General features: G+C 40.0%; 1 protein-coding gene across 1 annotated transcript in view; it reads left to right on the top strand.

Moving 5' to 3' along the window:
- Positions 1–25,013, top strand: part of LOC133122459 (SH3 and multiple ankyrin repeat domains protein 1-like) — a 110,643-nt gene that overhangs the window by 51,348 nt on the left and 34,282 nt on the right. The window contains exons 12-14 of the mRNA XM_061232440.1: positions 8,602–8,750; positions 10,524–10,637; positions 12,899–12,974. Coding sequence (XP_061088424.1) covers positions 8,602–8,750; positions 10,524–10,637; positions 12,899–12,974 — 339 coding nt within the window. The remainder of the gene's footprint in view (positions 1–8,601; positions 8,751–10,523; positions 10,638–12,898; positions 12,975–25,013) is intronic.

The raw sequence follows: 25,013 nt of genomic DNA, 5'->3' as shown, positions 1-25,013 counted from the left end.
GGCGGGAACGAGACGAAGAGTTGGGTATCGTCCGCGTAGCAGTGGTAGGATAGCCCATGTGCAGTGATCACAGGGCCAAGGGAACGAGTGTAAAGAGAAAAAAGAAGCGGGCCTAGGACTGAGCCCTGGGGAACTCCTGTGGCGAGGGGCCGAGGTGTCGATACCGAACCAGCCCAGGCAACCTGGAAGGAGCGACCAGAGAGGTAGGACTCAATCCAGTCCAGGGCTGTGCCACAGATGCCCGTTGCTGACAGGGCAGACAGGAGGATGGAGTGATCCACAGTGTCGAAGGCAGCAGAGAGATCTAGAAGAATGAGGACAGAGGAGAGGGAAACTGCTCGTGCGGCATGGAGTGACTCACTGACGGAGAGGAGCGCAGTCTCTGTCGAGTGGCCCGATCTGAAGCCAGACTGATGGGGGTCTAGCAGGTTGTTGTTAGAAAAGAAAGAAGAAAGTTGAGTAGAAGCGGCTCGTTCTATAGTTTTAGAAAGGAAAGGAAGAAGAGATACCGGGCGGTAGTTCTGGATGATGGAGGGATCCAGAGTAGGCTTTTTTAGCAGCGGAGTGATGTGGGCCCTCTTGGAGGATGCCGGAAAACAGCCGGAAGACAGGGAGGAGTTGACAAGGGAGGTGACAAATGGGAGAATGTCAGGTGTGATAGTTTGGAGAAGAGAAGAGGGGATAGGGTCAAGGGCACAGGTTGTAGGGTGGTGGCAGAGCAGGAGTTGAGAAACATCAGAGTCTGTAAGGGGGGAGAAAGTGGAAAAGGAAGGGATGGGCCTAGAGGGGGGAAAGGGCAGAGTGAGGGGGGCGGTGGTTGTAAAGGATCTACGGATGACTGTGACCTTCTCATCGAAGAAATCAGCAAAGTCATCAGCAGCAAAGGAGGACTGAGGAGGAGGAGGCGGTGCATTGAGGAGAGAGGAGAAAATGGAGAAAAGTTTCCGGGGGTTAGAACCGGAGTTCTGAATTTGTGTTTGAAAGTATTTTGCTTTGGCGACATTGACAGCGGAAGAGAATGCCGCCAGGAGAGACTGGTAAGTCGTGAGGTCTGAAGCGTCTCTGGATTTCCCCCACTTCCTCTTCGCTGCATGGAGGCTGGCCCTGGAGGTACGGAGGGTGTCAGATATCCAAGAACTGGAAGGGGATGTGCGAGGTGGCTTTGAGACAGGCGGACAGAGAGAGTCAAAGGCGGAGGAGAGAGATGAAAGGAGGGTGGCAGATGCAGAGCTAGTGGGGAGTTTGAAGAAGGATTCAAGAGGGGGGAGTGAGGCGATGACGGTGCTGGCAAAGGAAGAGGGTGAGAGGGAGTGGAGGTTACAGCGGGCTGAGGAAGTGTGGGTGGGAGGAGGGGGAGGAAGAGGGAGGGAGAATGAGATGAAGTGGTGATCAGATGTATGCAAAGGGGTAACCGTGAAATCGGAGCATGAGCAGTTCCTCACAAAGACAAGGTCTAGGACATTGCCCGCCTTGTGGGTTGGAGGAGAGTGTTGCAGGGAGAGGCCGGGGGAGTGGATTAGCGGTAGGAAGGCAGCAGCCTGGGAGGCTTCTAGGTGGATGTTGAATAACTTGAACTATTAATGACTAATATAATTAGAATTTTTGAACATATAAAAAGAATAGAGAACTGTAAGTAGTTTAAGACTGTTAGCTATCAAATACATAACGGCCCTTACAAGTAAACGTCACAGCAGCAAGAGCTTCAATGAAGTAGCCAACAAGCCTTGAACCACATTCTTTTCCGCCTTTTCCAGACCGAGTCAAAAATGAAATAGTTGAAGTTACGGTAATTGTCCGGAAGCATTGAGTGGCTGATTTAGCCAAACTTTCAGCTCCCATTTGGCTTATGCCATTGCAAATTGATTTTTTAAGGTTTGTTTTAAACCAACTAGTTAGCTAGGTCACTAAGCAAGCGCAAAAAGAGAAGAGATGCATGCGCTTTACTTTCTATAACTTGCCAATACATACTAGATGCCGAAAGCTGATCGGCTGAGAAACACATTCAGATATTTCCACAGAGTCAGTCGCAGTTGCTGTAGCTTCTCAAATCAGCACCTTTTAATACGACAAGGTTATCCTCAAACTATCTGCTTGTTTGGAAAGCAAGATAAAGTGACAACTGATATAAAGATGTCTGTAAATGTAGTGTGTTACATACACCAGTCATACACCCACCTGCTTAAACCAGTTTTTTCATGATTTAAAAAATACTTAAACTAAACTTGTCTATAAACACTTAATATTTAAATATATGATATGTGTAAGTTACATTTTTAAATGAAAATGGAAATCTTGTAAGCTCAATGGGCTGGGGGGTGCATTGTTTTGTTATTTTAATATGTTGATACGTAGTGGTTCATGATCACGTTTTAACAGGTGGTCCAGGGCATGTTGAATCTTAAAAAAATAAAGACCACCCGACTTAAAAATGCATCCATCTAATCCTACATCAGTTTCACCCTTCTTCCTTCCATTGGAATTACATGCATGTGGTGAAACTTATGGAGGGTTGCGTGAGTATATTAAGTTTTTTCTTTCAAGCTGAACAACCATAGCATATGAAAACCCAATTTTAGGAAAAGGCACTAGTCCGTTTAAAAGTAGGACGTGTTCTAATTGTGTGAGAAACTGTAAAACGCTTAAAAATGTTTGGAGAAGAGAATTGGGGGGTGGGACTAGATTCAGCTGTAAATTATGCTGATACAGTATGAAACACATTTGTTGGCTAAATGGTTTTAATTCATTAAGTGTATCAAATGTATCAAAATAGCCTCAAACCACTGTGCTGCTGTCAGATATGTCATAGATACTACAAGAATGGTTTCTCCTGAATACTTTTCCATAGTGTTCAACAGGAAAACCAAAATGTATAAAAAAAATACCCTTTAGGTCTGCACTTTGACCAGGTATGAATTGTGTGATTATAAACTTAGAAAATAAAATATTAAATCAGAAAAAGCAGACAATGGGCCTCATTTATCAATTGAATCCATCGGAAATGCACAAATAACGTATTAAAAATAACGGATTTATCAATGTTTTCGGATGTCAGTTTTTTTGTAGGAGCCGAATGAACTTCATTCATCATATTGTGCACGGAAATGAAAGCGCTCGGTTTTGTTATTTTATTATTGTTTTTAATTAATATTTAATTAATATATAATAATATATATATAACATAATATTTCTTTTATTTAGAGTGGCTAAATTATTTTTATATGCCAATTGGATATTTTAATTATCATATCAACATTCAACATTAAATAGGTGATGTTAAATTCTGGTAATCCTGATTAATTAATGCTTAAGTGGAGTTGAATATAAATGCCATAAAACAACTACGAAACAACAAACTATAACGGTGAGTTCAAGTTACACCTGCAAACATCATGGTAGGCTATAGAAGTGGCATCAGTTTTGTTTTTTGCCTCATGTTTATGTCAGAGGTTGACAAACTGGTTTTCCCAGTCGGAAGATGCTAATTTGTTCATTCTGATATGATGTGAATGCAGATTTACATTACATTTACAGCTTTATTAGAAGATTTGCATCATGGCCACATAATCACTTTGTTTGAGGCTTGTGACACCTCCTTCTGGCTTGCTGCAAGGACAGGGAAAATGTAGCTATAGGCTATTGCTGTTGCCCTCCTTTGGCATTGCGTTACTCCTGCCCATTCTCCCCAATGTATACTCTCTCAGTGAAACCTGGAAGGCAGCACCTGTAGGTTTTTTCATATTTAACAAGAAATAAAGACCATCCATCCATCCATTATCTGAACCCGCTTATCCTGAACCAGGTCACAGGGGGGCTGGAGCCTATCCCAGCATACATTGGGTGAAAGGCAGGAATACACCCTGGACAGGTTGCCAGTCCATCTCAGGGCACACACACCATTCACTCACACACTCATACACTCATACCCACGGGCAATTTAGACTCTCCAATCAGCCTAACCTGCATGTCTTTGGACTCTGGGAGGAAGCCGGAGTACCCGGAGGAAACCCACACGAACACGGGGAGAACACGCAAACTCCACACAGAGGGGCCCCGGCCGACCAGGATTCGAACCCAGGACCTCCTTGCTGTGAGGTGGCAGTGCTACCCACTGCACCATCCGTGCCGCTGAAATCACCTTGGGGTGCGGCCTGTAGTGTAGTGGTTAAGGTAAATGACTGGGACACGCAAGGTTGGTGGTTCTAATGCCGGTGGAGCCACAATAAGATCGGCACAGCCGTTGGGCCTTTGAGTAAGGCCCTTAAGCCTGCATTGCTCCAGGGGAGGACTGTCTCCTGCTTAGTCTAATCAACTGTACGTTGTTCTGGATAAGAGCGTCTGCCAAATGCCAATAATGTAATGAAATGTAATGTAATATGAAAAATTCTACAGGTCCTGGAGCACTTGTTAAGATAGACATGATCATGACAGTTTATACAGTTTAAAGCATTAAAGAAAATAGTTTAAGCAGGTGGTTTTAATGTTATGGCTGATCGGTGTAAATGTTTGGCTTGTTGTACTTCCATTAACAGAACTTCAATCTCCGCTTCAGAGAGACTTTTCTTTTTTCTACTATCTCTTTAAAAAGCCAAAATTCCATATATTGTGTTTTAGGGGCATCAATTTATGCTAATCAGAAATTTAGTGCACACATCTATGATTTACAATTACTTTGTATTTATCAACACACATGGATACGAAAAACACTACGCATGTTTCATGAATCTGGCGAAAGTTGTTTCACAGATGTTTTCACAGATTTCTGAAAATATTGATAAATGAGGCCCAAGGTGACCCCAAACTTTTGAACGGTAGTGTATGTTTTACCTTCAGAAATACAATATGTCAGCTTTCTTTTGTCCTCCTGACCAGAGGATGTTTATTAACCCTACAATGCACAACATGGGTCATAAAGGACCCATATTCATATCTGATGTTACTTCATGTATGACTGTGTGGTTCTTTGCTAAATCTCTGAACTAAATTAACTGAATGATGTCGTAGTCCAGGAATTCATTCTATTATATTTTTGATCATCACAAATCATTATTTTAATTATTTCAACTTTATTTATGTAGGGGTCACTTCATGGGCATGCCTCTTTGCACGTTTTACTACGCAATTTTGTTTACACTGGTTCTCCACAACCTGCACTCCCTTTGAGGAGTGAGAGTGCCAGAGGGTGCTGCAGGAAGCAAGTTCTACCAATGAAGAGAGGTTGATCAAACATCTATTCAGTGTTACCTTAATTTCCATGAACTGCTTTGTGTGGCAGTGGATTGGTTAAGATGTACAGTACTTGGCTACATGGGAGTATGTGGCTGGAGAGTTGATGGTAGTTCAGGATGGATTCCGCACTACAATTGCCCGCCAATTCCAGCACCTCTGTGTGTGTCCATGCATCACATCCATACAATGGTAAATGGTAAATGGTTGGCATTTATAAAGCACCTTTATCCAAAGCGCTGTACAATTGATGCTTCTCATTCACCCATTCATACACACACTCACACACCGACAGCGATTGGCTGCCATGCAAGGAGCATTTGGGGGTTGCTCAGGGACACTTCGACACAGCCTGGGCGGGGGATTGAACCGGCAGCCCTCCGACTGCCAGACGACTGCTCTTACTGCCTGAGCCATGTCGCCCATAAGGTTGAGATGCAAACTGTTTTTGGTATGGAAGTTGAGGTTGTTGTAGATGCTGAGGCTTGTTTGAGGCAGTTTTGGATCTCATAGTCCATTGTGCAGTCAGATATTATGCTTCCCAAGTACTTGAGGGTGGGAATGGTGGAAAGCTGTTGGCCTTCTACTGTAAAGGTTGTTGGGTGGTGGGGAAGGCTGGCACTCATCTGACAGATTATCTCTGTTTTTTTGGTGTTGATGGTCAGTTGATGGAAAGGTACAGTGTGCAGTTACAGCTGCTAGGAACGTGTTGTTGTAGGGCCTCTGGTGTGTGGGCTGCCAGGGCTCAATCATCGGCATTCTGAGCTCAATGATGTAGATCCTCATGGTGGTTGCTTAAAACCTCCTGATGTTGAAAATACATACAAATACACACACGCAAACCCACACACACACACTCAAGCATGGCATGCACACTCAATCTAGCAACAAATTCAACCAGCAGCCATACCATCATGCACCCAGCTCCTGTTGAATGGCTGAGGCAAAGCAGGTGTCAGCTTGGTTAATGCTTGTGTAGCATGGTTAGCTCAGCTAGTTCGCAAGTAAGCACGGATGGTGCAGTGAAAGCGAAGGCTGGTAGCAGGTTATCGTGACAACACTCCCTGATGACGTAACCCTCAAATTCAAAAGAACGTTGTTGCCCTTGGCTAGAGGCCTGTCCGTCTTTAGCTGACTGGTAACGCGTTCGTTCAACAAATATTTGGACAAGTGAGAGGCTGGGGTTCAAATCCCACCTCGGACTCAGGCAATTTCTCACCTGTTACACTTGGATGGAGGAGCTCCTGGGAAAAACTAAGTTGCTGCTGGAAATGGCTCCCTCTGGTCATATTATCCCCAATGCCCCAGCGCAGTGATGGGGACACTGTGCTGTAGGAGATGACTTCTTTTGGATAAGACTTACTCTGGTCATTAAAAGATCCCATGACACTCTTCGCAAAGAGTAGGGGATTCATTATTCTTTCCCTCTCCACCTCAGCTGGTGTGTGGTGTGCGTTCTGGTGCAAAATGGCAGCTGTGCACCACCCAGGTGGGTGCTACACATTGATGGTGGTTGAGGTGAGTTTTTCCCTCATCACTGTAAGAGTTTTTGGTTTCTTGAAAAGCACTATATAAAATGTAATGATCTATATATCTATCTAAATGGGGAAGAGTACTTTTAATAATAAAAACAAGATATTCAATTAATTTCATTTACATAACATTACATAATGACAATAATTTATCTCAGAGATATAGCAAAAAGAGCCACTCAGCCATACATCAAATAACATTGGATATTAATATGGGTCCTTCATGATTCAAATTTAAGAAAAATAAATTTTATTCAAAACCTAAGAAAGGAAACATAAATATGATGTTATGCTACTATTCCCAAACAGACAGCCCTCTCTGTATTGTTTCAGCTTCCTTGACTTTCATTGGCACAACGTGGGTCCTCATGTTGACAAATGGCAATAACAGGCTCCAAAGGCATTCAAAAGCATAAAATCAAAACTAGATACTGAAATATTTCTTATACCTGCACCTAGGCAGCAATTGTATACACCTAACCAATCAGAAAAGGCTGAGAAGCCAACTGTCCAATTACTTTTGGTTCGCTAAAATGGGGGAGACTATGTATAAAAAGGGATGTACTTCCTCCACAGATTGCCCGGTATGGATGTAAATATGCTCAAAATACAGCTGATGGTCTGCACTTCAACCCCATATTATTTCATTTAAAATCCAATTTGCTGGAGTACAGGGCCAAAATAATATAAAGTGTACCACTGTACAGGCTGCTCGATATATTTTGACAGTCAGGTATTCTGCCATTAGCCTATATATTTCCTGTATAGGGCCCAATAGCATTTCAGTTTTTGTGTTTTAATGATTGTGTAAGAAATGGCTCAGACATATAGTACTATGCAGATGTCTTAGGCACCTGTACAACATTCTGTACAGATAAGATTCTTTCAAAAATAATTCAGTGAAAGGTCCTAAATAAACATACTCTACATTTTACATTAGTCATTTGTCAGAATAGTTAAAAACTGAATCAAATCAATATTTTTTGTGACCACCCTTCGGCGTTAAAACTGCATCACTTCTCTGAGATAGCCAACGCTGTCCTGCAGTTCTATGAGACAATCAGCAGGGAGGTTGTTCCAAGCATGTTGGAGGACTTGCCACAGTTCTTCTGCAGATTTTGGTTGGGTCCTTGCTTCTAATCTGACAGCCTTGATCAAGTTTTTATGTAAAAAGTAGTCAATTGCTTACAGTAATATGTTACTTTTAAAAATTAAATACAAAAATGTCTCTGTAAAATGAAATCTTTTATAAAATTAATATTTGGAAATCTCAAATGAGTTATTTTATACTAGCACACACACAGAAATAAACATATATATATAATACAGTCTAGGGTGCCTAAGACTACGGTATTTTTTTATGCACTTGATAACTTTGCATACTCTAGTTAAAAGCAATGCTCAAGTGTTATCCTGAAGCTGAGTGGTGGTGGCCGTGCTCTGCTGTAAGCTTCAGGAAAAGAAAAGGTCATTTTTTCAAGGTGATCCTTGTATAGCAGGGCTTTATGTTGAAGTGAGTTTTGGATCAATGAATAAAAACCTCATTCTGTTCTGCATGAGTTGTTTGTTAATGCTGTTTTTTTTTTGGTCATAAATTTTTTTTTGGCTAAATTCTAACCAAGAATTTGTGTCCTCATCAAGTCAGATAGAATGCCAGATCTATGGCAAATATGTCTATCTATTTTCTTTCTGGAATATCTTGATTCCAGGTCTTATTCATGTGGACTGACAGGGCCGAGTTTTGGCAGTAATTTTGTTATAGAAGACCCCCCTCCCTCTCTCTCTCTCTCTCTCTCTCTCTCTCTCTCTCTCTCTCTCCTTCCCTCCTTCCGTCCCTCCCCAACAGGCTAGCATCAACTGGCAATGCAGGGCCATCAGGGGGCCAGAGGAGGCGTCTCTATAGTGCTGTACCGGGACGAGTCTTTGTGGCAACATGCTCTCACTCTGCTCAGGGAGAGAGGGGGATCGGTCTGAACAAGGGGGACAGAGTGAAAGGTACAAAAGATATTATTTACTACATTCCAACTGGGGAATGGTTATAAAAAGAAATGTGTTTGGCATTTTTGTGCCCCTAAGGCATATTTCACCCTGTGCCTCTGCACTTAGAGTGGGCTCCAGAATTCTTGGTAAATATACGCAAAAAGTGCTGTAAACCAAAAGATAATAGTTATTGACATAAGCTTTATTTTACAACATGCTTGAAGTTGTGTGCTTTATTAAAGATTCAATGGAATCAACCAAAGTCATTTTCAACTAAAAAATGTATTTCCCCAAAAAACAGGTTCCACAATTATTGGCACTCCTGGTTTAATACTTGTTGCAAACACCCCTGGCAAAGATGACAGCCATGAGTCTTTTCCTGAGGTTAGAGAACACATTTGGAGGGATTTTTGATCATTCCTCTATGCAGAACTTTTCATAATCATTGATATCCTCAGGATATTCCCCTCAGACCACAGGTTTTTCATGGAATTTAAGGCTGAGATGGTCATTGCAGAACATTGTAGTTTTTTAAATCATTTATGTGTGGATTTTGATGTATGCTTGGAGTCATTGTCCTGGTGGTCAATTTACTTATGACCAAGACTCCGCTTCCTAGCAGAAGCAGACAGATTTTCTGCCTTTAATTCATTGAGCCATTGATCTTAAATAGTGCCCCTGGGCCACTGGCAGCAAAACCTCTCCAAAATATCAATGACCCACCACCATATTTGACAGTAGGCATCAGGTCTGCATTCCATTTTGCCGCCAAACATGTCAATGGTGTGTATGGCCAAAACATAAAATTTTCATTCTGACCATAGCACACTCATCCAGTCATAAATCCAATCAGGTTTGACAAATTATTTGGATGTGTGGTGGAATTACACAATATAGTTCCTTCAGACTGGTAACTAAATTAAACCCATTAAGCATCACCCCTTTTCTTGAAAATGACATACACAAAATAAAATTGTTTCTATTCTTGAACGCGTTTGACTACAGGCATAATTCTGTTCTATTGTGAAAGGTAACCCTTTGGAGTTTGTTTTCTAAGAGTCCGAATTACTCTAAATAGTATTAGAGTACTAAATAGTACTAAAACAAAAGATGCTCAAAGACAGTGGCAGCTTTTTCTCACTGAAAGGTTTTTCTGTTTTTGACTGGTCACAGATTATTGTAGCTGTGGCTGGTGTGGTGTGCTTTGAAACACAATATCACCAAAAATGAGCATTCTGCATCTATGAACTACTGCTGAAGTTCAATCGAAGCAGTTTGTTTCCACATGAATGATAAATGACTCTGTATGTGGCCAAATGATGTGGCCAAGGGCAGATGAGAATGTTTCTGGACATTAATAATTGTTCATTGTTAAGATGAATATTATTGTCGTTTATTGTGGAGGCCAGTTGAGTGCTGGAAATTTCTGGAGGTCCAAGTCTGGATGTGACTGGGGAACACTGAAGGTTTTCAAGCTTCATTTTGTCCTCAGTTTAGGCAGCAGGAGTTAAACAGGAATCTGGCTAATTGCTGATCAGGCTAGGATGACCATACTGACTGTGTCTGAAGCCATTGCTATCCAACCATGGCATCCCAAGCTGTAAAAAGGAAGTGTAGTTTACAATTTACAGCAGCTGAAATATATGGGCAGCCCACTCAATAGATTAATAATAATTATATTTAAATCCAACCATCATTATAATGATTCTTATGCTTCTGCTGATTAATGTTTAGCATGAATGGTATGTATTTGTCTGTAACCTATTCCAATTCTTCCCTCCCTGTCAGTACTAAGTGTAGGAGAGGGAGGATTCTGGGAAGGCACAGTGAGGGGTCGGACTGGCTGGTTCCCCTCGGACTGCGTAGAGGAGGTGGCAGCGCGTAACCAGGACACCCGCTCAGGTTAGACATGGATGCTGTCACCTCTGACACATAGAGAGAGGATATGCACTATGGACACAACAGCAGCACCAGAATAAATACCAGCTGCAAGATCTCTGTTATAGTCAATGTATACACACCATGTGTCTTGTATCAAAAGTATATAAATAGTAATTATGTCACTTTCTGAAGAAAAAGAATGTATTGCTGAAGAAATTAGGTGTGCGTTAATTGGTTTTACAAAACTTGTTGTATTAAGCCACATATTGCATTATCTTAACAACAATAGTATAAATAATTGGAAGAGATTGGTTACAAGGGCCACTGTTTTAGCCGTTTACTGTAAAGTTACATAGGTTGGTTATGTGTCCAGGCAGCGTATTAATTTAGAATGGTGATTAAACATAACCCAAATTATAATTCTTGCAATTGACTGATAGACAACAAAACTGCCAGACTAGCTAGCTACAAAAGTGCAGGAGACATGGATAGATAGCTAATACAAAGTTAGACAGTTATGCTGGATATGGCTCACAGTTATTATTGGCCTTTTCACAGAGATGGGTAATGATTTGCTACAGATATAATCGATTCCGTCCATGTTCTACTCCTCTTCCTGAATAACTTAATTTAAATGAACTGACTTGTAAATTATAATTGTACAAACTGAATTGAGAGGTTAGTAGCCAAATTGTGATCACAAGAGCTGAATGGAGTGAACAATCCTGCATAGGGTCACTGGAACAACGGGGTATTTGCAATAGTTGAAGCACAAAAGCAACTGACAGCAAGAGCTAGTCACAATATCCTGCAAGGAACTGACTTGAATTAGGTCCCCAAAATGTGTCACTCTATAATGCACAGCACTGTAAAATATTTTAGTGTGGATTTACAGTAAATTACTGGCTACTAGTTGCATCACTTTCACAGTAATTCACAGTAAAATACAATAAAATGACAACTGCATAGTGTGACTTCACAGTCAACTGAAATTACTTCTGTACAAAATATGGTAAAGATATCGACAGGCATTCAAATTCCACATGAGTGTTCCAAGAACTCCACCCAGGTGTCCTCAAATCTCTCCAAATACAAAACATCTGCATATCTTTTTGTCCAGACACATGATTGATCTTCATAACCAGGTGAAATATTTGATTCCATAAATATGTCTGTATTGAATAATTTGCAAAACAAACTTGTATTTCTACCAAACCAGAAATATGTTGGCCGGACGTGGAATAAAAGTGAGCTAAGAAAAAAAACTAATGTGTTTATTCATGCAACTTCTGAATTGTATATTTTTGTTCTTATATTGGAACATGATTTTTTGATGTAGATAAATGCTATCAAGGATTGTTAGAATATGTCTTTCATTGTCTGAGTCGGTGAGGTTTGTAAAAGCGTCTAAATTTCTAATTTCAAAACCATTTAAATGTGTCTTTTTTTATAGGATTTTTTCAAATTTTTCAATTTTCCAATTATACCCTATCTAATCGAATTGGTGCTAGCTGGGGATACACCACCTTATGGCCCTGTCCCTCATTGGCCCAGTCGGATCTTGTGACCCTGAGAGTGACACGCCATCTTGTCTCAATTAGACTATTAGTCCGAGGCGCTCCAGGGCGCTGTATATGGCGATTCCTACTAAGCCTGCCAAGTCCCTCCCCTGAAGCAGCGAACCAATTATGCCGTTCCACGAGAGCCGGCCAAACTTGGCTTTTGCCAGGACTGGGTATTGGTGTGCAACTACAACGAACTGCAACCGCAAGTCTGCTGCATCTTAGCTTGATGCGCCGCCTCGTCTCCCCTCTAAATTTCTTTTTAACAACCTGGCATCGCAGTTTTGCGGTTTTATTATGTAGCTGTTTTTTGTATCATATAAATATGAATGCAACGATAATTTGAGACATCAACAACTCAACCACAAGGGGCAAAGTGGATAGGGTTAAAACAGAATTAATACAAACTGAGTCTATAAGAACTGAATTCATAAAAACTAAGTTTTAAAAGCTGAATAAAAAAAATTATAATTTGCAAGAAGTACATTTCTGGTATCGGAAAAATTTAACTTGAAGTTTTGAATTATTAGAAGAAACTTTTGAGATGCGAATACAAAACTATACAATGTTAAGAAAAATTAAATATATTCATCACAGTAAAAAAAATTTTTATTGGTTAAATTCAACATGTTTTTGGCTCGTACTTTCTTCCATAATAGTGGTGCTAATGGCGGCATTACAGTATGTAGCTGGTAACACTTCTATGTTCATATGTTACAGAAAGTCGCAGTGAAAAGGCCAGGAGGTTGTTCCGTCACTATACTGTTGGATCATATGACAGCTTTGATGCCCCAAGGTAAGACCTGACCAGTAATTTAAAAGATTTAAAAGAAGAAATATAATGAAATATGTGATTCCAGACTGGGCTTAATGGGTAACCAGTATGGTTATAACCATAAACAAAGATCTTGATTTGGTGCACCTGTGTTGACTTCACAGGACGTGTTCAGCTGAGCAGAAAATGCAAACATAAAACTGCTTTGCATGTATTTAAAAAATGTAAACAGTGCCTAACTTGCCATAAAATGTGTTATTTATTTTAATTTACTTAAATACTCCAATAGTTCCAATACTTTTGCTCACCTAAAAATTGGGTGGTCTGATTTCAAAGGCGCTATGTTCAAGGTATAATCTAGGTGTAAATACAAGGAAATTAGAGCTGAAATTTGCGCGTTCATCTTTTTACCTCAACCCAAAATGTATTCAGTGTATTGCAAAAACAAAGGAATTGGCCTTGCTGATCCAATCCTTTTGGAGGGCACTGTATTACTGCTTCTGCTGCATGTTCAGCAGCAAAACATACAAGTGACACACGCTATTATTTCCATGACACAATGGCACAAGTGAGGGTAAACCCTGTATATTTTTGCTTTTATGTTTCCTTGTATAAAGGAGTAGCCTGGTTGGTTGAATGTGACACTTGCCAGTTGTCTACTGGCAACAATAAAACAAATGTACATAATCCTTTTATTATTGAGTCATTTAAATGTATTTTAAAACTAATTTTTCTAAGTCCACTATAAAGGTTCACCCAAACTGTCTGGGCATGGTAATGATAACTGTTAATTAGCTATGATGTGCCCCCACTTTCCACAAATTGCTGTTTATTACCATAGCTACCTCCATGATACCCGCTTATCTTGGGAGTCAGCATTTTGACAAACTAGCTAACTTAGTATATCAACTATTGATAGCTAAGGTGAAGACACTGACTCATCCAAAAATCATTTCTGCCAAATTAAGATAAAAACACAACTATATTGTCCTCATGAAAGCAAACTAGCTAGCTAACATTATTGATAACGTCACCTTATGAAAGCAAGCTAGCTAGCTAAATTAATGTAATAAGAAATTGTCTAATCTAAGTGAATGTAACATTTGTCAAATATTTGCATGCTTGCATGTAGGCTAGTGGCGCAAACTGGGTCATGAGTTATAGGGGAGGGATAAGGGAAGTGGTTATCCTCCTGTGACACACTACAAGGAGAACATTCTCAACCAGTTGAAAATAAAATAATAGATTTAAAACGCTTACAAAATCTCCAAAACTTTAAGTTTATTATTAATACTTTCATCTTGCTTTTCAATGCCCTCTTGGGCAAATTGCATATAGAAACCTAGAAAGTGTGACCAACCAATGTTACTCCTTTACTATTCTTTTTGTTGAACTGCATTTGAAAAATAAAACATACAAATAAATGTGTTCACATAGTCTTAAATCACTCATGCTTTTTGACATTTCTTAAAACCCATGGCTTTCTCCCTAACAATGTGTGCAAAGTATTTTCAGTGACTCTTAAAATAGGTCCAACATATAAAAAAAACAAAATATTGTTAACAGTACCCAAATTTTCCCCAAAATTCCCAAAATTCGCAATGAAAATAAATAAAATGATTTGAACAAATTATGTAACTGGGAAACGATATTTTAGAAATCATAGCGAAGATGGTAGACTTTGGTATCCGGGTCAGCGAGATGGAAAGTAGGCTGACTGATTTATACTCGTCGTATGACCCTCAATCACAGAAATCACGGTAGCAACATGTAAATTAGGGTTTTATTGTTAGTTAGCTTGCCGAATTTACAAATATCCACCTGAGACACAACGTGTGTGAAACAATGCTCGCAACGCTCTCTACTATGTTCACATGGCCTCAGATATTTGTAAATTTGTCAAGCTAACTATGGCTCATTTGCTTATTGCTACCGATAGCGAACTGGTTAAGTCAAGTTTCTATTTGCGAGAACCTGTATTGTATTGTTATTAGTCCAGTTTATGAGAGTGGAGCTTCACGTTTTTTGATCAAATTGAAAGCGTTGAACTTACATTGGAAATTAACATAGAAACAAATTATTTCATGAAACGTGTGACAGTGTGTAACATACATCTGAAGTTTTTACGAGATTAAAAAAAATGATATTTTTTTACGAAAAAGCATTATGTGCATCAACCATTCCAGCTCAAGCTAAGCTAATCTGCACTTACAGCAATCATAAGCATTCTAGCCTTAACTAGTTAACTATCTTATGACTTCAGCTAGCCTTAGCTTCCTATGTGGTGATGTTGCAGAGTGGCAGGTGTATGTTAGTTACTACAATTTATACCTGCAAGTTAAGCATGAGCTTTTTCTTGTTTGTGTTTATTTTTTCTTTTGGTTGCTCCCAACTCTTGGTGTCTTTTGGATGCCATCTCTACATCATATTATGCCCGCCTCTTGTGCTGACATTGTAATGTAATGCACACTCACGACAAGATTACGATTGATAGTTGTTACAGCATATGAAAATACAATTGGAGAATGGGAGTGGGGGCACCTTACACTTTGCTTTTATTATTTTGAAGTTAAATGCGCATTTCATTATTATGTTTCCTTCGTATACAAATTAAAGGGGCACTGTCACGCTTGTTTAAGTTGATCTTGGATTAAGTACTTAAATTATGTGTGTAGGCATTTTTTAAATCACCATCAGTGTAGCCGTTTCCAAAATATGTGGCAAAACTTCTCAAAATAAACATGTGCAGTGACGTCACTGGACGTGTTTGGGCTTGAATCTTCAGCCTGTGTTTCCGAGAAGTCAACTCGCTGTCCATCATATCGCATGGGCTAGCCAAGTTCCGTGATATTTTTATGCTAACGTTACCGTATTTTCATGGGAGTGTTATGTTTTCAGTGTATAGCAAAAACAAAGGAATTGACATTGCTGTTCCAATACTTTTTGAGGGGACTATACGTAACCTGCTCTTAAATGCCTTGACCTCTTTAGAACTCAATACAATTTGGTCAATACAAAAAATATAAAAACAATGTATTAAGGTCAAAATGTAATTATGAGGAGCAAGGTCAGACTGCTGGTACTTTTTGGATGAGGAAGATCAAGCTATATTTATTTTTTAAATTTGATTTGTTCAGATTTTTTTTGCCAGTTATACCCTCTTTATTTCAATTACCCATGTTAATTGAGGAAACACCGTCCCCCAGCGCCCAGAAAGAGATCAAGATGCATTGTCTCGTGCCCCGAACCGTGATTCCGAGGTGATCAGAGCGTATGTGCTGGTCCCCCACCCTTGGAGCAGCAGCCCAATTATGCCGCTCCCTCATGTGCCAGCCATACTCTGCTTTGGCAGGACCGGGGCGCAAACCATGGTCCTCGGTGTGCAACTGCATCAAACTGATGCCTACACCAACGTCCGATGCCTGAACGTGCTATTTCTGCAAATACTTTAATTGTAGATGTGGTAGTGTAATAGAAAAACAACAGACCCAACTGTCATGACATGCACGCTGCTTGTTCTGAGTAATTTACTCATTCATTGCAAGGGCCGTGTTCAGTGTGGAGTTTAATTAGAGAATTAAAAAACTTTATTGTGAAAAAACAGGTGTCATTAATTGTCCTTTATTAAGGAAGAAGGGAAGCAAATGTTATAAAACATATTTCCTTCTGAATTGCTAAATAAAATGGGCTGTTCCAAACATTGTTGGGAGGAGCAACGTCATTTGATTAAAAAGTTGATTGGAGAGGTGAAAACGTATAAAGAAGTGCTGCAAATTATAGGATGCTCAGTTAAAATGATCTCAAATGCTTTAAAATGGCAACAAAAACCTGAAACAAGTGGAAGAAAACAAGCAACTACTGTTAAAACGGATCAAAGAATAGTCAGAGTGGCAAATATTCAGCCATTCATCAACTCCAGAAAGATCAAAGATAATCTACAATTACCTGTAAGTGCTGTTACAGTCAGAAGACGTTTGATCGAAGCTAAGCTATCAGCAAGAAGCCCCTGTTAAGCACCATTGTTGAAAAAAGGGCATGTGCAGAATAGGTTAAAATTTGCCAAGGAACACATTGATTGGCCCAAAGAGAAATGGCGTAACATTCTGTGGACTGATAAGAGTAAAATTGTTCTTTTTGGGAATAGTGGTCGTTGACAGTATGTCAGACGAACCCGGGTACTGAATTCACAGTACACTGTGAAGACAGTGAAGTATGGTGGCGCAAAAATCATGGTATGAGGTTGTTTTTGGTAAATGGTAAATGGTTGGCATTTATATAGCGCCTTTATCCAAAGCGCTGCACAATTGATGCTTCTCATTAACCCATTCATACACACAACAACAGTGATTGTCTGCCATGCAAGGCACCAAACCAGCTTAAGCGTAAGTAAGCGCGCAAGTAAGCGAGCAAAATCTTGGTTCCAGACAAAAATGATTGAGGTAATGGAGTGGCCAGCTCAGCCCCCGACCTCAATCCCATTGAAAACTTGTGGGGTGACATTAGAAATGCAGTTTCTGAAGCAAAACTTAAAAATTCACAGGAACTGTGGAAAGTAGTTAGTTCATCCTGGGCTGAAATACCTGTTTCTAGGTGCCAGAAGTTGGTTGACTAGATGCAAAAACAATGGTTATGCAACTAAATATTAGTTCAGTAATTTAAAGTGAAGTTTAACAATTTCTTCAGTTTATACAGTTTGAAGAAATTTTGAAGAGAAAAATGTTGACACTGCCATTTTTTTGAACAGATTAATATTAGTTTTCTTTGCTTCCTGTAAAAGAATAACACAGACTTGATAAAATTTGCTAATGCTTTGATTTGGAATTGAATGTGTAATGTTTCCACTACATTTGAAATATTGAACTAAAAGCTATTAAAAGATATTTGCATTGTATTCACTTTTTTTAACGCACTGCTATTTGTTCGAACACAACTGTATCAAAGGGATCGAAATAGGTAAGGAACAACACAAAATTTCGCTATATGCCGATGACATTCAACTTATTTAACTTACCATTTTCTTTGACCATCTGTAAATACTCTTTTACATTTATTAGAAAACTATAGCTCCATCTTATGGATTTAAAATAAATTGGGCTCAGACAGAGATGACCATTATTCATTTTCTCATGGAACAGCTGGAAGAAGATTTTAAATGGAAGTGGACAATATCTTTGAGAGGATATACTGTACATTACATTACATTACAGGCATTTAGCAGATGCTCTTATCCAGAGCGACGTACAACGAAGTGCAGATCGAACTCAGGGACAAGTGTGATGAGGATCTGAGAGGACAGTACGGTTCCGAGTCCTAGCGTGACCATATATATACAATTGGAACCTTGAAGAATAAATCAACTTACTAACTGCCTGGTACGCAAGCACGAAAGTTTTAAATGTGATGCGAACCATAAGAGGCACCCAGTGGAGGTCGCTGAGCAGGGGGATGACGCGTGAATTTCTGGGGACATTGAATACCAGATTGGTTGTAGCATTCTTGATCAGTTGTAGGGGTCTGATCGTGAATGGTGGAAGGCCAGCCAACAGAGAATTGCAGTAGACAGGACCATTGCTTGTACGAGGAGCTGAGTGTAGTCAGTGGTGAGGAAGGGACTCTCTGGATGTTGTACAGGAAGAACCTGCATGCCCGGGTCACCGTAGCGATGGTCTAGGACAGCCTGTGGTCCATCACCACTCCGAGGTTTCTTGCACTGGGGGATGAGGTCACTGTGGTATCCCCTTGTGAAATCGGAGAAGGGAGAAGTTAGAGCAGGGATGAAGATTAGCTCCGTTTTACCTGGATTGAGCTTTAGATGGTTGTTATCCATCCAGCTCTGGATATCGCTCAGGCAGGCAGAGATATGGGTAAAGACCTAACTGTTGGATGTGGTGAAGGAGAGAAAGAGTTGGGTGTCATCAGCATAACAATGATATGACATGCCATGAGCAGAGATAACAGGGCCAAGGGATCTGGTGTAAATGGAGAAGAGGAGGGGGCCGAGGACTGAGCCCTGGGGGACTCCTGCAACAAGGTGGCGAGGGGTTGATACACTATCAGCCCAGGTCACCTGGGAGGACCAGTCAGAGAGATAGGATTTAATCCAGTCTAACGCTAACCTGTACCTTGCAGGTTACAGAAGACATATGAAAGGAATTATCCTCAACTTTTATAGAAAATAGAAAATGATAAAGACAATCAAGAGTTAATACAATAAAGATTAACCTGTGTAATGTAACTATTTATTTAAACAGCTACCTCTAGCAGTACCAAAATCTTTATTTTATAAATGTAAGAGTTTATTTTGCTCTTTCATCTGGAATAAGTGACTACTCCTAGGATTAAAATTTACTTATTCTATCTGTCACCTCAGAAGAGAGGACTGGGTCTACCAAATATTAAATTATATTTCTGGCCTGCACAACTGAAGGCAATGAACATATGTTTACAGGATATGGAGTGTACATATCCATATGTACACTCCATATATATGAAGTGTACATATGGATTACATATGTATTCCATATGTAATCACACAAGAAGTGAATTAAAATGCCGTATAAATCCAAAAGTGGATTATAGAAAAGAGAAAACAGTGAATCTGCCTTAAAAAAGGGAGTCAACCATGACAAACATCTGACAACTAACAGAGTGAGTGTATGTTATTGTATGTTGATGACAAGACATGTTCTCAGTAGTGATGGGGAAATTAGGCTTTGTGAAGCCAACTGTATTGCAAATAGGTTAATTACTAGAGGCCTCAAGTGCACGCTAGTGACAGGTAAAGTGCAGGTAAAATAATGTACAGCTGCCAAATAATTTAAAATTACATGCCACTTGTCAAAGTGCCAAAACATTACTGACAAGTAACCCACCATAATAAAGTAACTGAACCTAGGAAGTGCATTTGCCCATAGAGATACGTTTAATTTGTATCTTCTTATGAGCTTCTTAAGGGATTTTTCAGCTCACTCATATACAGGTATCTCCCAAAAATAATAATTTTCTGAATTTAATTCAAAAAGTGAAACTTTTATATATTCTAGATTCATTACACATAAAGTGAAATTTTTGTTTTTGTTTTAATCTTGATGATTATAGCTTACGGCTCTCAAAAATCCAGTATCTCAAAATATTAGAATATTACATAAGAACCAATCAAAAAAAGGATTTATAATACAGAAATGTCGACCTTCTGAAAAGTACGTTAATTTATGTACTCAATACTTGGTCAGGCAATCATGGGGAAGACTGCTGACTTGACAGTCATCCAGAAGACACTCATTGACACCCTCCACAAGGAGGGTAAGCCAGAGAAGGTCATTGCTGAAAGGGCTGGCTGTTTGCAGAATGCTGTTTAAAAGCTTATTCATGGAAAGTTGACTGGAAGGGAAAAGTTTGGTAGGAAAAGATGCACAAGCAACAGGGATGACCGCAGCCTTGAGAGGATTGTCAAGCAAAGCTAATTTAAGAACTTGGGGGAGCTTCATAAGGCGTGGACTGAGGCTGGAGTCAGTGCATCGGTGCACCATGTACATATGTGTCCAGGAAATGGGCTACAAGTGTAACATTCCTATTGTCAAGCCACTCCCAGAGGAGGAAGGGAGTGGAACCCATGAAATGTATTAACCTTACTTCAACAACCGAAGCAGGATGCCTATACCGAGGCTAGAATACACAAAACAACATTATATTGAACCCACTTCAACAGCCGAAGCAGAACGCCTCTACCGAAGCCAGAATACACCAGACATTATATCAAACCTGCTTCAAGAACTGAAGCGGAACGCCCACACCGAGGCCATAATACACAAAACATAGCATTAATATTGACACAGCTACACAAATGCTTCAAGGCTCTACCACCAGTGTGGAAAACCTAAAGGGAAGGGAGATAAATAAACAGCCACAAAGATCTCCCATAAAGAACTCCTGTCAAGGGCTATCGGAGATACGCAATGCTCCTACAGCGATGAGCGGCACTCCAAACTTGCATATTTAACCTAGTGTTAAATAAAACAGACCCATACAATAACTGACACTAAACTATGACGAGAACAAAAACACTGCGTTTTGAATAAAGTGACACAAAGAAACACCTTGTGATAATAAAGCAAACGTAAAACAATTGTCAGCTTTGAGAACAGCATGCCATGGAAAAACGACACACTTTCCCCAAGCCACAGGAAGTACAAGCGGGCCTCAGCACCTCCTACATCCACCTTAAACTCTGCCTGCCGCTCCTTACTTAACAAAGGTAGCAGTTAACACAAGGCGAAATATTTCACTTTGTGTAATGTCCCCCCACAAGTTTTCAATGGGGTTGAGGTCAGGGGATTGAGCTGGCCACTCCATTACCTCAATCCTTTTTGTCTGGAACCAAGATGCTCGCTTACTCGTGTGTTTGGGGTCGTTGTCTTGTTGAAACACCCATTTCAGAGGCATTTCCTCTTCGGCATATGGCAACATAATCTCTTCAAGTATTTTGATGTATTCAAACTGATCCATGATCCCTGGTATACAAACCTAACACCGTAGTATGAAAAACATCCCCATGCCATGATTTTTCCGCCACCATGCTTCACGGTCTTTACTGTGTACTGTGGCTTGAATTCAGTACCCGGGGGTCGTCTGACGTACTGTCGATGAACACTAGACCCGAAAAGACCAATTTTACTCTCATCAGTCCACAGAATGTTACGCCATTTCTCTTTTAGCTTCGATCAAATGTCTTCTGACTGTAACAGCACTTACAGGTAATTGTAGATCATCTTTGATCTTTCTGGAGCTGATGATTGGCTGAATCTTTGCCATTCTGACTATTCTTTGATCCGTTTTAACAGTAGTTGCTCATTTTCTTCTGTGTGTTTCAGGTTTTTGTTGCCATTTTAAAGCATTTGACATCATTTTAGCTGAGCATCCTATAATTTGCTGCACTTCTTTATACGTTTTCCCCTCTCCAATCAACTTTTTAATCAAATGACGTTATTCCTCCAAACAATGTTTGGAACAGCCCATTTTACTTAGCAATTCAGAAGGAAATATATTTTATAACATTTGCTTCCCCTCTTCCTTAATAAAGGACAATTAATGACACCTGTTTTTTCACAGAAAAAATTTATTAAATTCTCTAATTAAACTCCACACTGAACACGCCCCTTGCAATGAATGAGTAAATTCCTCAGAACAAGCAGCGTGCATGTCATGACAAATAGGCCAAAATATATATATATTTTTATCAACTGCCCGGAATGTATCTCTATTAAATCAATGATAAATGCTATTCGGTTTACTAACAATTTCTCAGGAACTTAACCCCTTTGTAAATCGAGGTATACCTGTAATTATGACTACATTTAAAGACTTTTAACTGACCATTTTGTTTATTACTTATGGAGCACTGCCAGACTTTCCCCCTCGGTGCTTGAGCTTTTGAGAGATTATTATATTTTTCTGGGTGTGTCCGCTCTTGCTGACTGGATCTATAGTCCTACCCCTCAGTCAACAAGAGGGGCAGAGCTGGGGAGTTAATTTGCTTACATTTATGCATGATTTGAACCTGGGGCCAACGTTGCAGATTGGGGCGTGGCTCAAACAAAACTTTTCAGTCAGGGTTGCTCTTTTTTTGCACAAAATGGAGTGGCATGGCTTAATTCGATATTTTTTTCAAACAATAGGATTCATGTTATCTATAAAGCAGAGGCAAGACACCCAACTTTACAAACCCTATAAGTGATTGAGGGTTTATTACCCCTTTAATCTGCCTAGTTAGCCAGCAGACATGAATGACATGGAGGTGTGAAAACATGTCTTATTCAAGCGGACAAGTATATACTCTTTGTGGTTGCATTTCACCGCATTTGATTGCGTTTCCTTGTAGTAATTGAGTAAGAACCATTTTACAGTTGTGTAGAAAAATGCATGTATGTGCTAAACGAACAAACACTGTTGACATTAAAGGAAGAAAATGAACAAAACATGTCTTTCATCCAATTTTCTCACTAATGTTAATACATTCAAGTTGCTTCATTGACAATTCCTTCCTACCACAAAAATCTACACAGTGCTTACTGCAATATGCAAGCTTGCATATCTCAATGCAGCCACGGCAATATGATTGCCAAGCCTTTCCTCATTTAACAATACTCTCTGTATCAGCTAACAGCCCTGTTTCTCTGTTTACAATTTGGTATGGGCCACTACAAGATAGCAAGTACTGGCTATGAGTTAAACAAAGTCGTATTACATTTTTTTAGTTAGCCTATTGTAAACGTGTGGTGCAGGGTGGAGCTGGTCCATTCTGCAATGTATTTGGAACTTGCGTGATAATGACGTACAGTACTGTGCAAAGGTTTTACGCAGGTGTGAAAAAATGCTGTAAAGTAAGAATGCTTTCAAAAATAGAAATGTTAATAGTTTATTTTTATCAATTAACAAAATGCAAAGTGAGTGAACAGAAGAAAAATCTAAATCCATACTTGGTGTGACCACCCTTTTGCCTTCAAACCAGCATCAATTCTTCTATGTACACTTGACAAGCTCTGCTTCCAAGGTGACGTTGCTGAAGACAGTTTAATATCAGAAGTCATACACCATGACAAGACTGAGCACAGCAACAAGACACAGGGTAGTTATACTGCATCAGCAAGGTCTCTCTCAGGCAGAAATTTCAAGGCAGACAGGGGTTTCCAGATGTGCTGCCCAAGCTCTGTTGAAGAAGCACAAAGAAACGGGAAATATTGAGGACTGTAGACGCAGTGGTCGGCCAAGGAAACTTAGTGCAGCAGATGACAGACACATCATGCTTACTTCCCTTCACAATCGGAAGATGTCCAGCAGTGCCATCAGCTCAGAATAGCTAGATAGCAGAAACCAGTGGGACCCAGGTACACCCATCTACTGTGTGGAGAAGTCTGATCAGACGTGGTCTTCATGGAAGTATTGCAGCCAAAAAACCATACCTCCGACATGGAAACAAGGCCAAGCGACTCAACTATGCACGAGAACACAGGAACTGGGGTGCAGAAAAATGGCAGCAGGTTCTCTGGACTGGAGTCGAAATTTGAAATATTTGGCTGTCGCAGAAGGCAGTTTGTTCGCCGAAGGGCTGGAGAGCGGGACAAGAATGAATGTCTGCAGTCAACAGTGAAGCATGGTGGAGGTTCCTTGCAAGTTTGGGGCTGCAGAAGTTGGAGATTTGGTCACAATTAATGGTCATCTCAATGCTGAGAAGTACAGGCAGATATGTATCCATCATGCAATACCATCAGGAAGGCATCTCATTGGCCCCAAATTTATTCTACAGCAGGACAATGACCCCAAACATACAGCCAATGTCATTAAGAACTATCTTCAGCGTAAAGAAGAAAAAGGAGTCCTGGAAGTGATGGTATGGCCCCCGCAGAGCCCTGATCTCAACATCATGGAGTTTGTCTGGGATTACACGAAGAGACAGAAGTATTTGAGGCTGCCTAAATCCACAGAAGAACTGTGGCTAGGTCTCCAAGATGTTTGGAACAACCTACCTGCCGAGTTCCTTCAAAAACTGTGTGCAAGTATACCTAGAAGAATTGATACTGTTTTGAAGTCGAAGGGTGGTCACACCAAATATTGATTTGATTTAAATTTTTCTTCTGTTCATTCACTTCTTCTGTACATGCATTTTGTTAATTATTAAAAATAAACTATTAACATTTCTATTTTTGAAAGCATTCTTATTTTACAGCATTTTTTCACACCTGCCTAAAACTTTTGCACAGTACTGTAGATGTTGTTAACATGAGCTCATCAGTACAAACATTAACGTAGTGTTTAGTAAACAAATGTTTGTTAAACATATAAGTTAGCTAGCTGACGTTAGCTGTTGATATGCTTGCAAAGCTGGACAGGGATGTAACGTAATGTTTCTTGTTCGATTTGTTGGTTAAACAATGAATAGTTCTGAATGTCTGCTCTTGGTTTTAGCCTTGGGTTCTACCTGTAAAGACTGCTTTTGTGTTAGACAAACCAACATGAAGGCCAGAGAACTGTCTTTGGGAGAAATGCAAGCCATTTTGAAGCTTA

This window comes from Conger conger, chromosome 2 (assembly GCF_963514075.1).
Source record: "Conger conger chromosome 2, fConCon1.1, whole genome shotgun sequence".
NCBI classification, from domain to species: domain Eukaryota; kingdom Metazoa; phylum Chordata; class Actinopteri; order Anguilliformes; family Congridae; genus Conger; species Conger conger.
The sequence above is the reverse complement of the archived record's forward strand: the minus strand, read 5'-3'. Positions and strand labels throughout refer to the sequence as shown.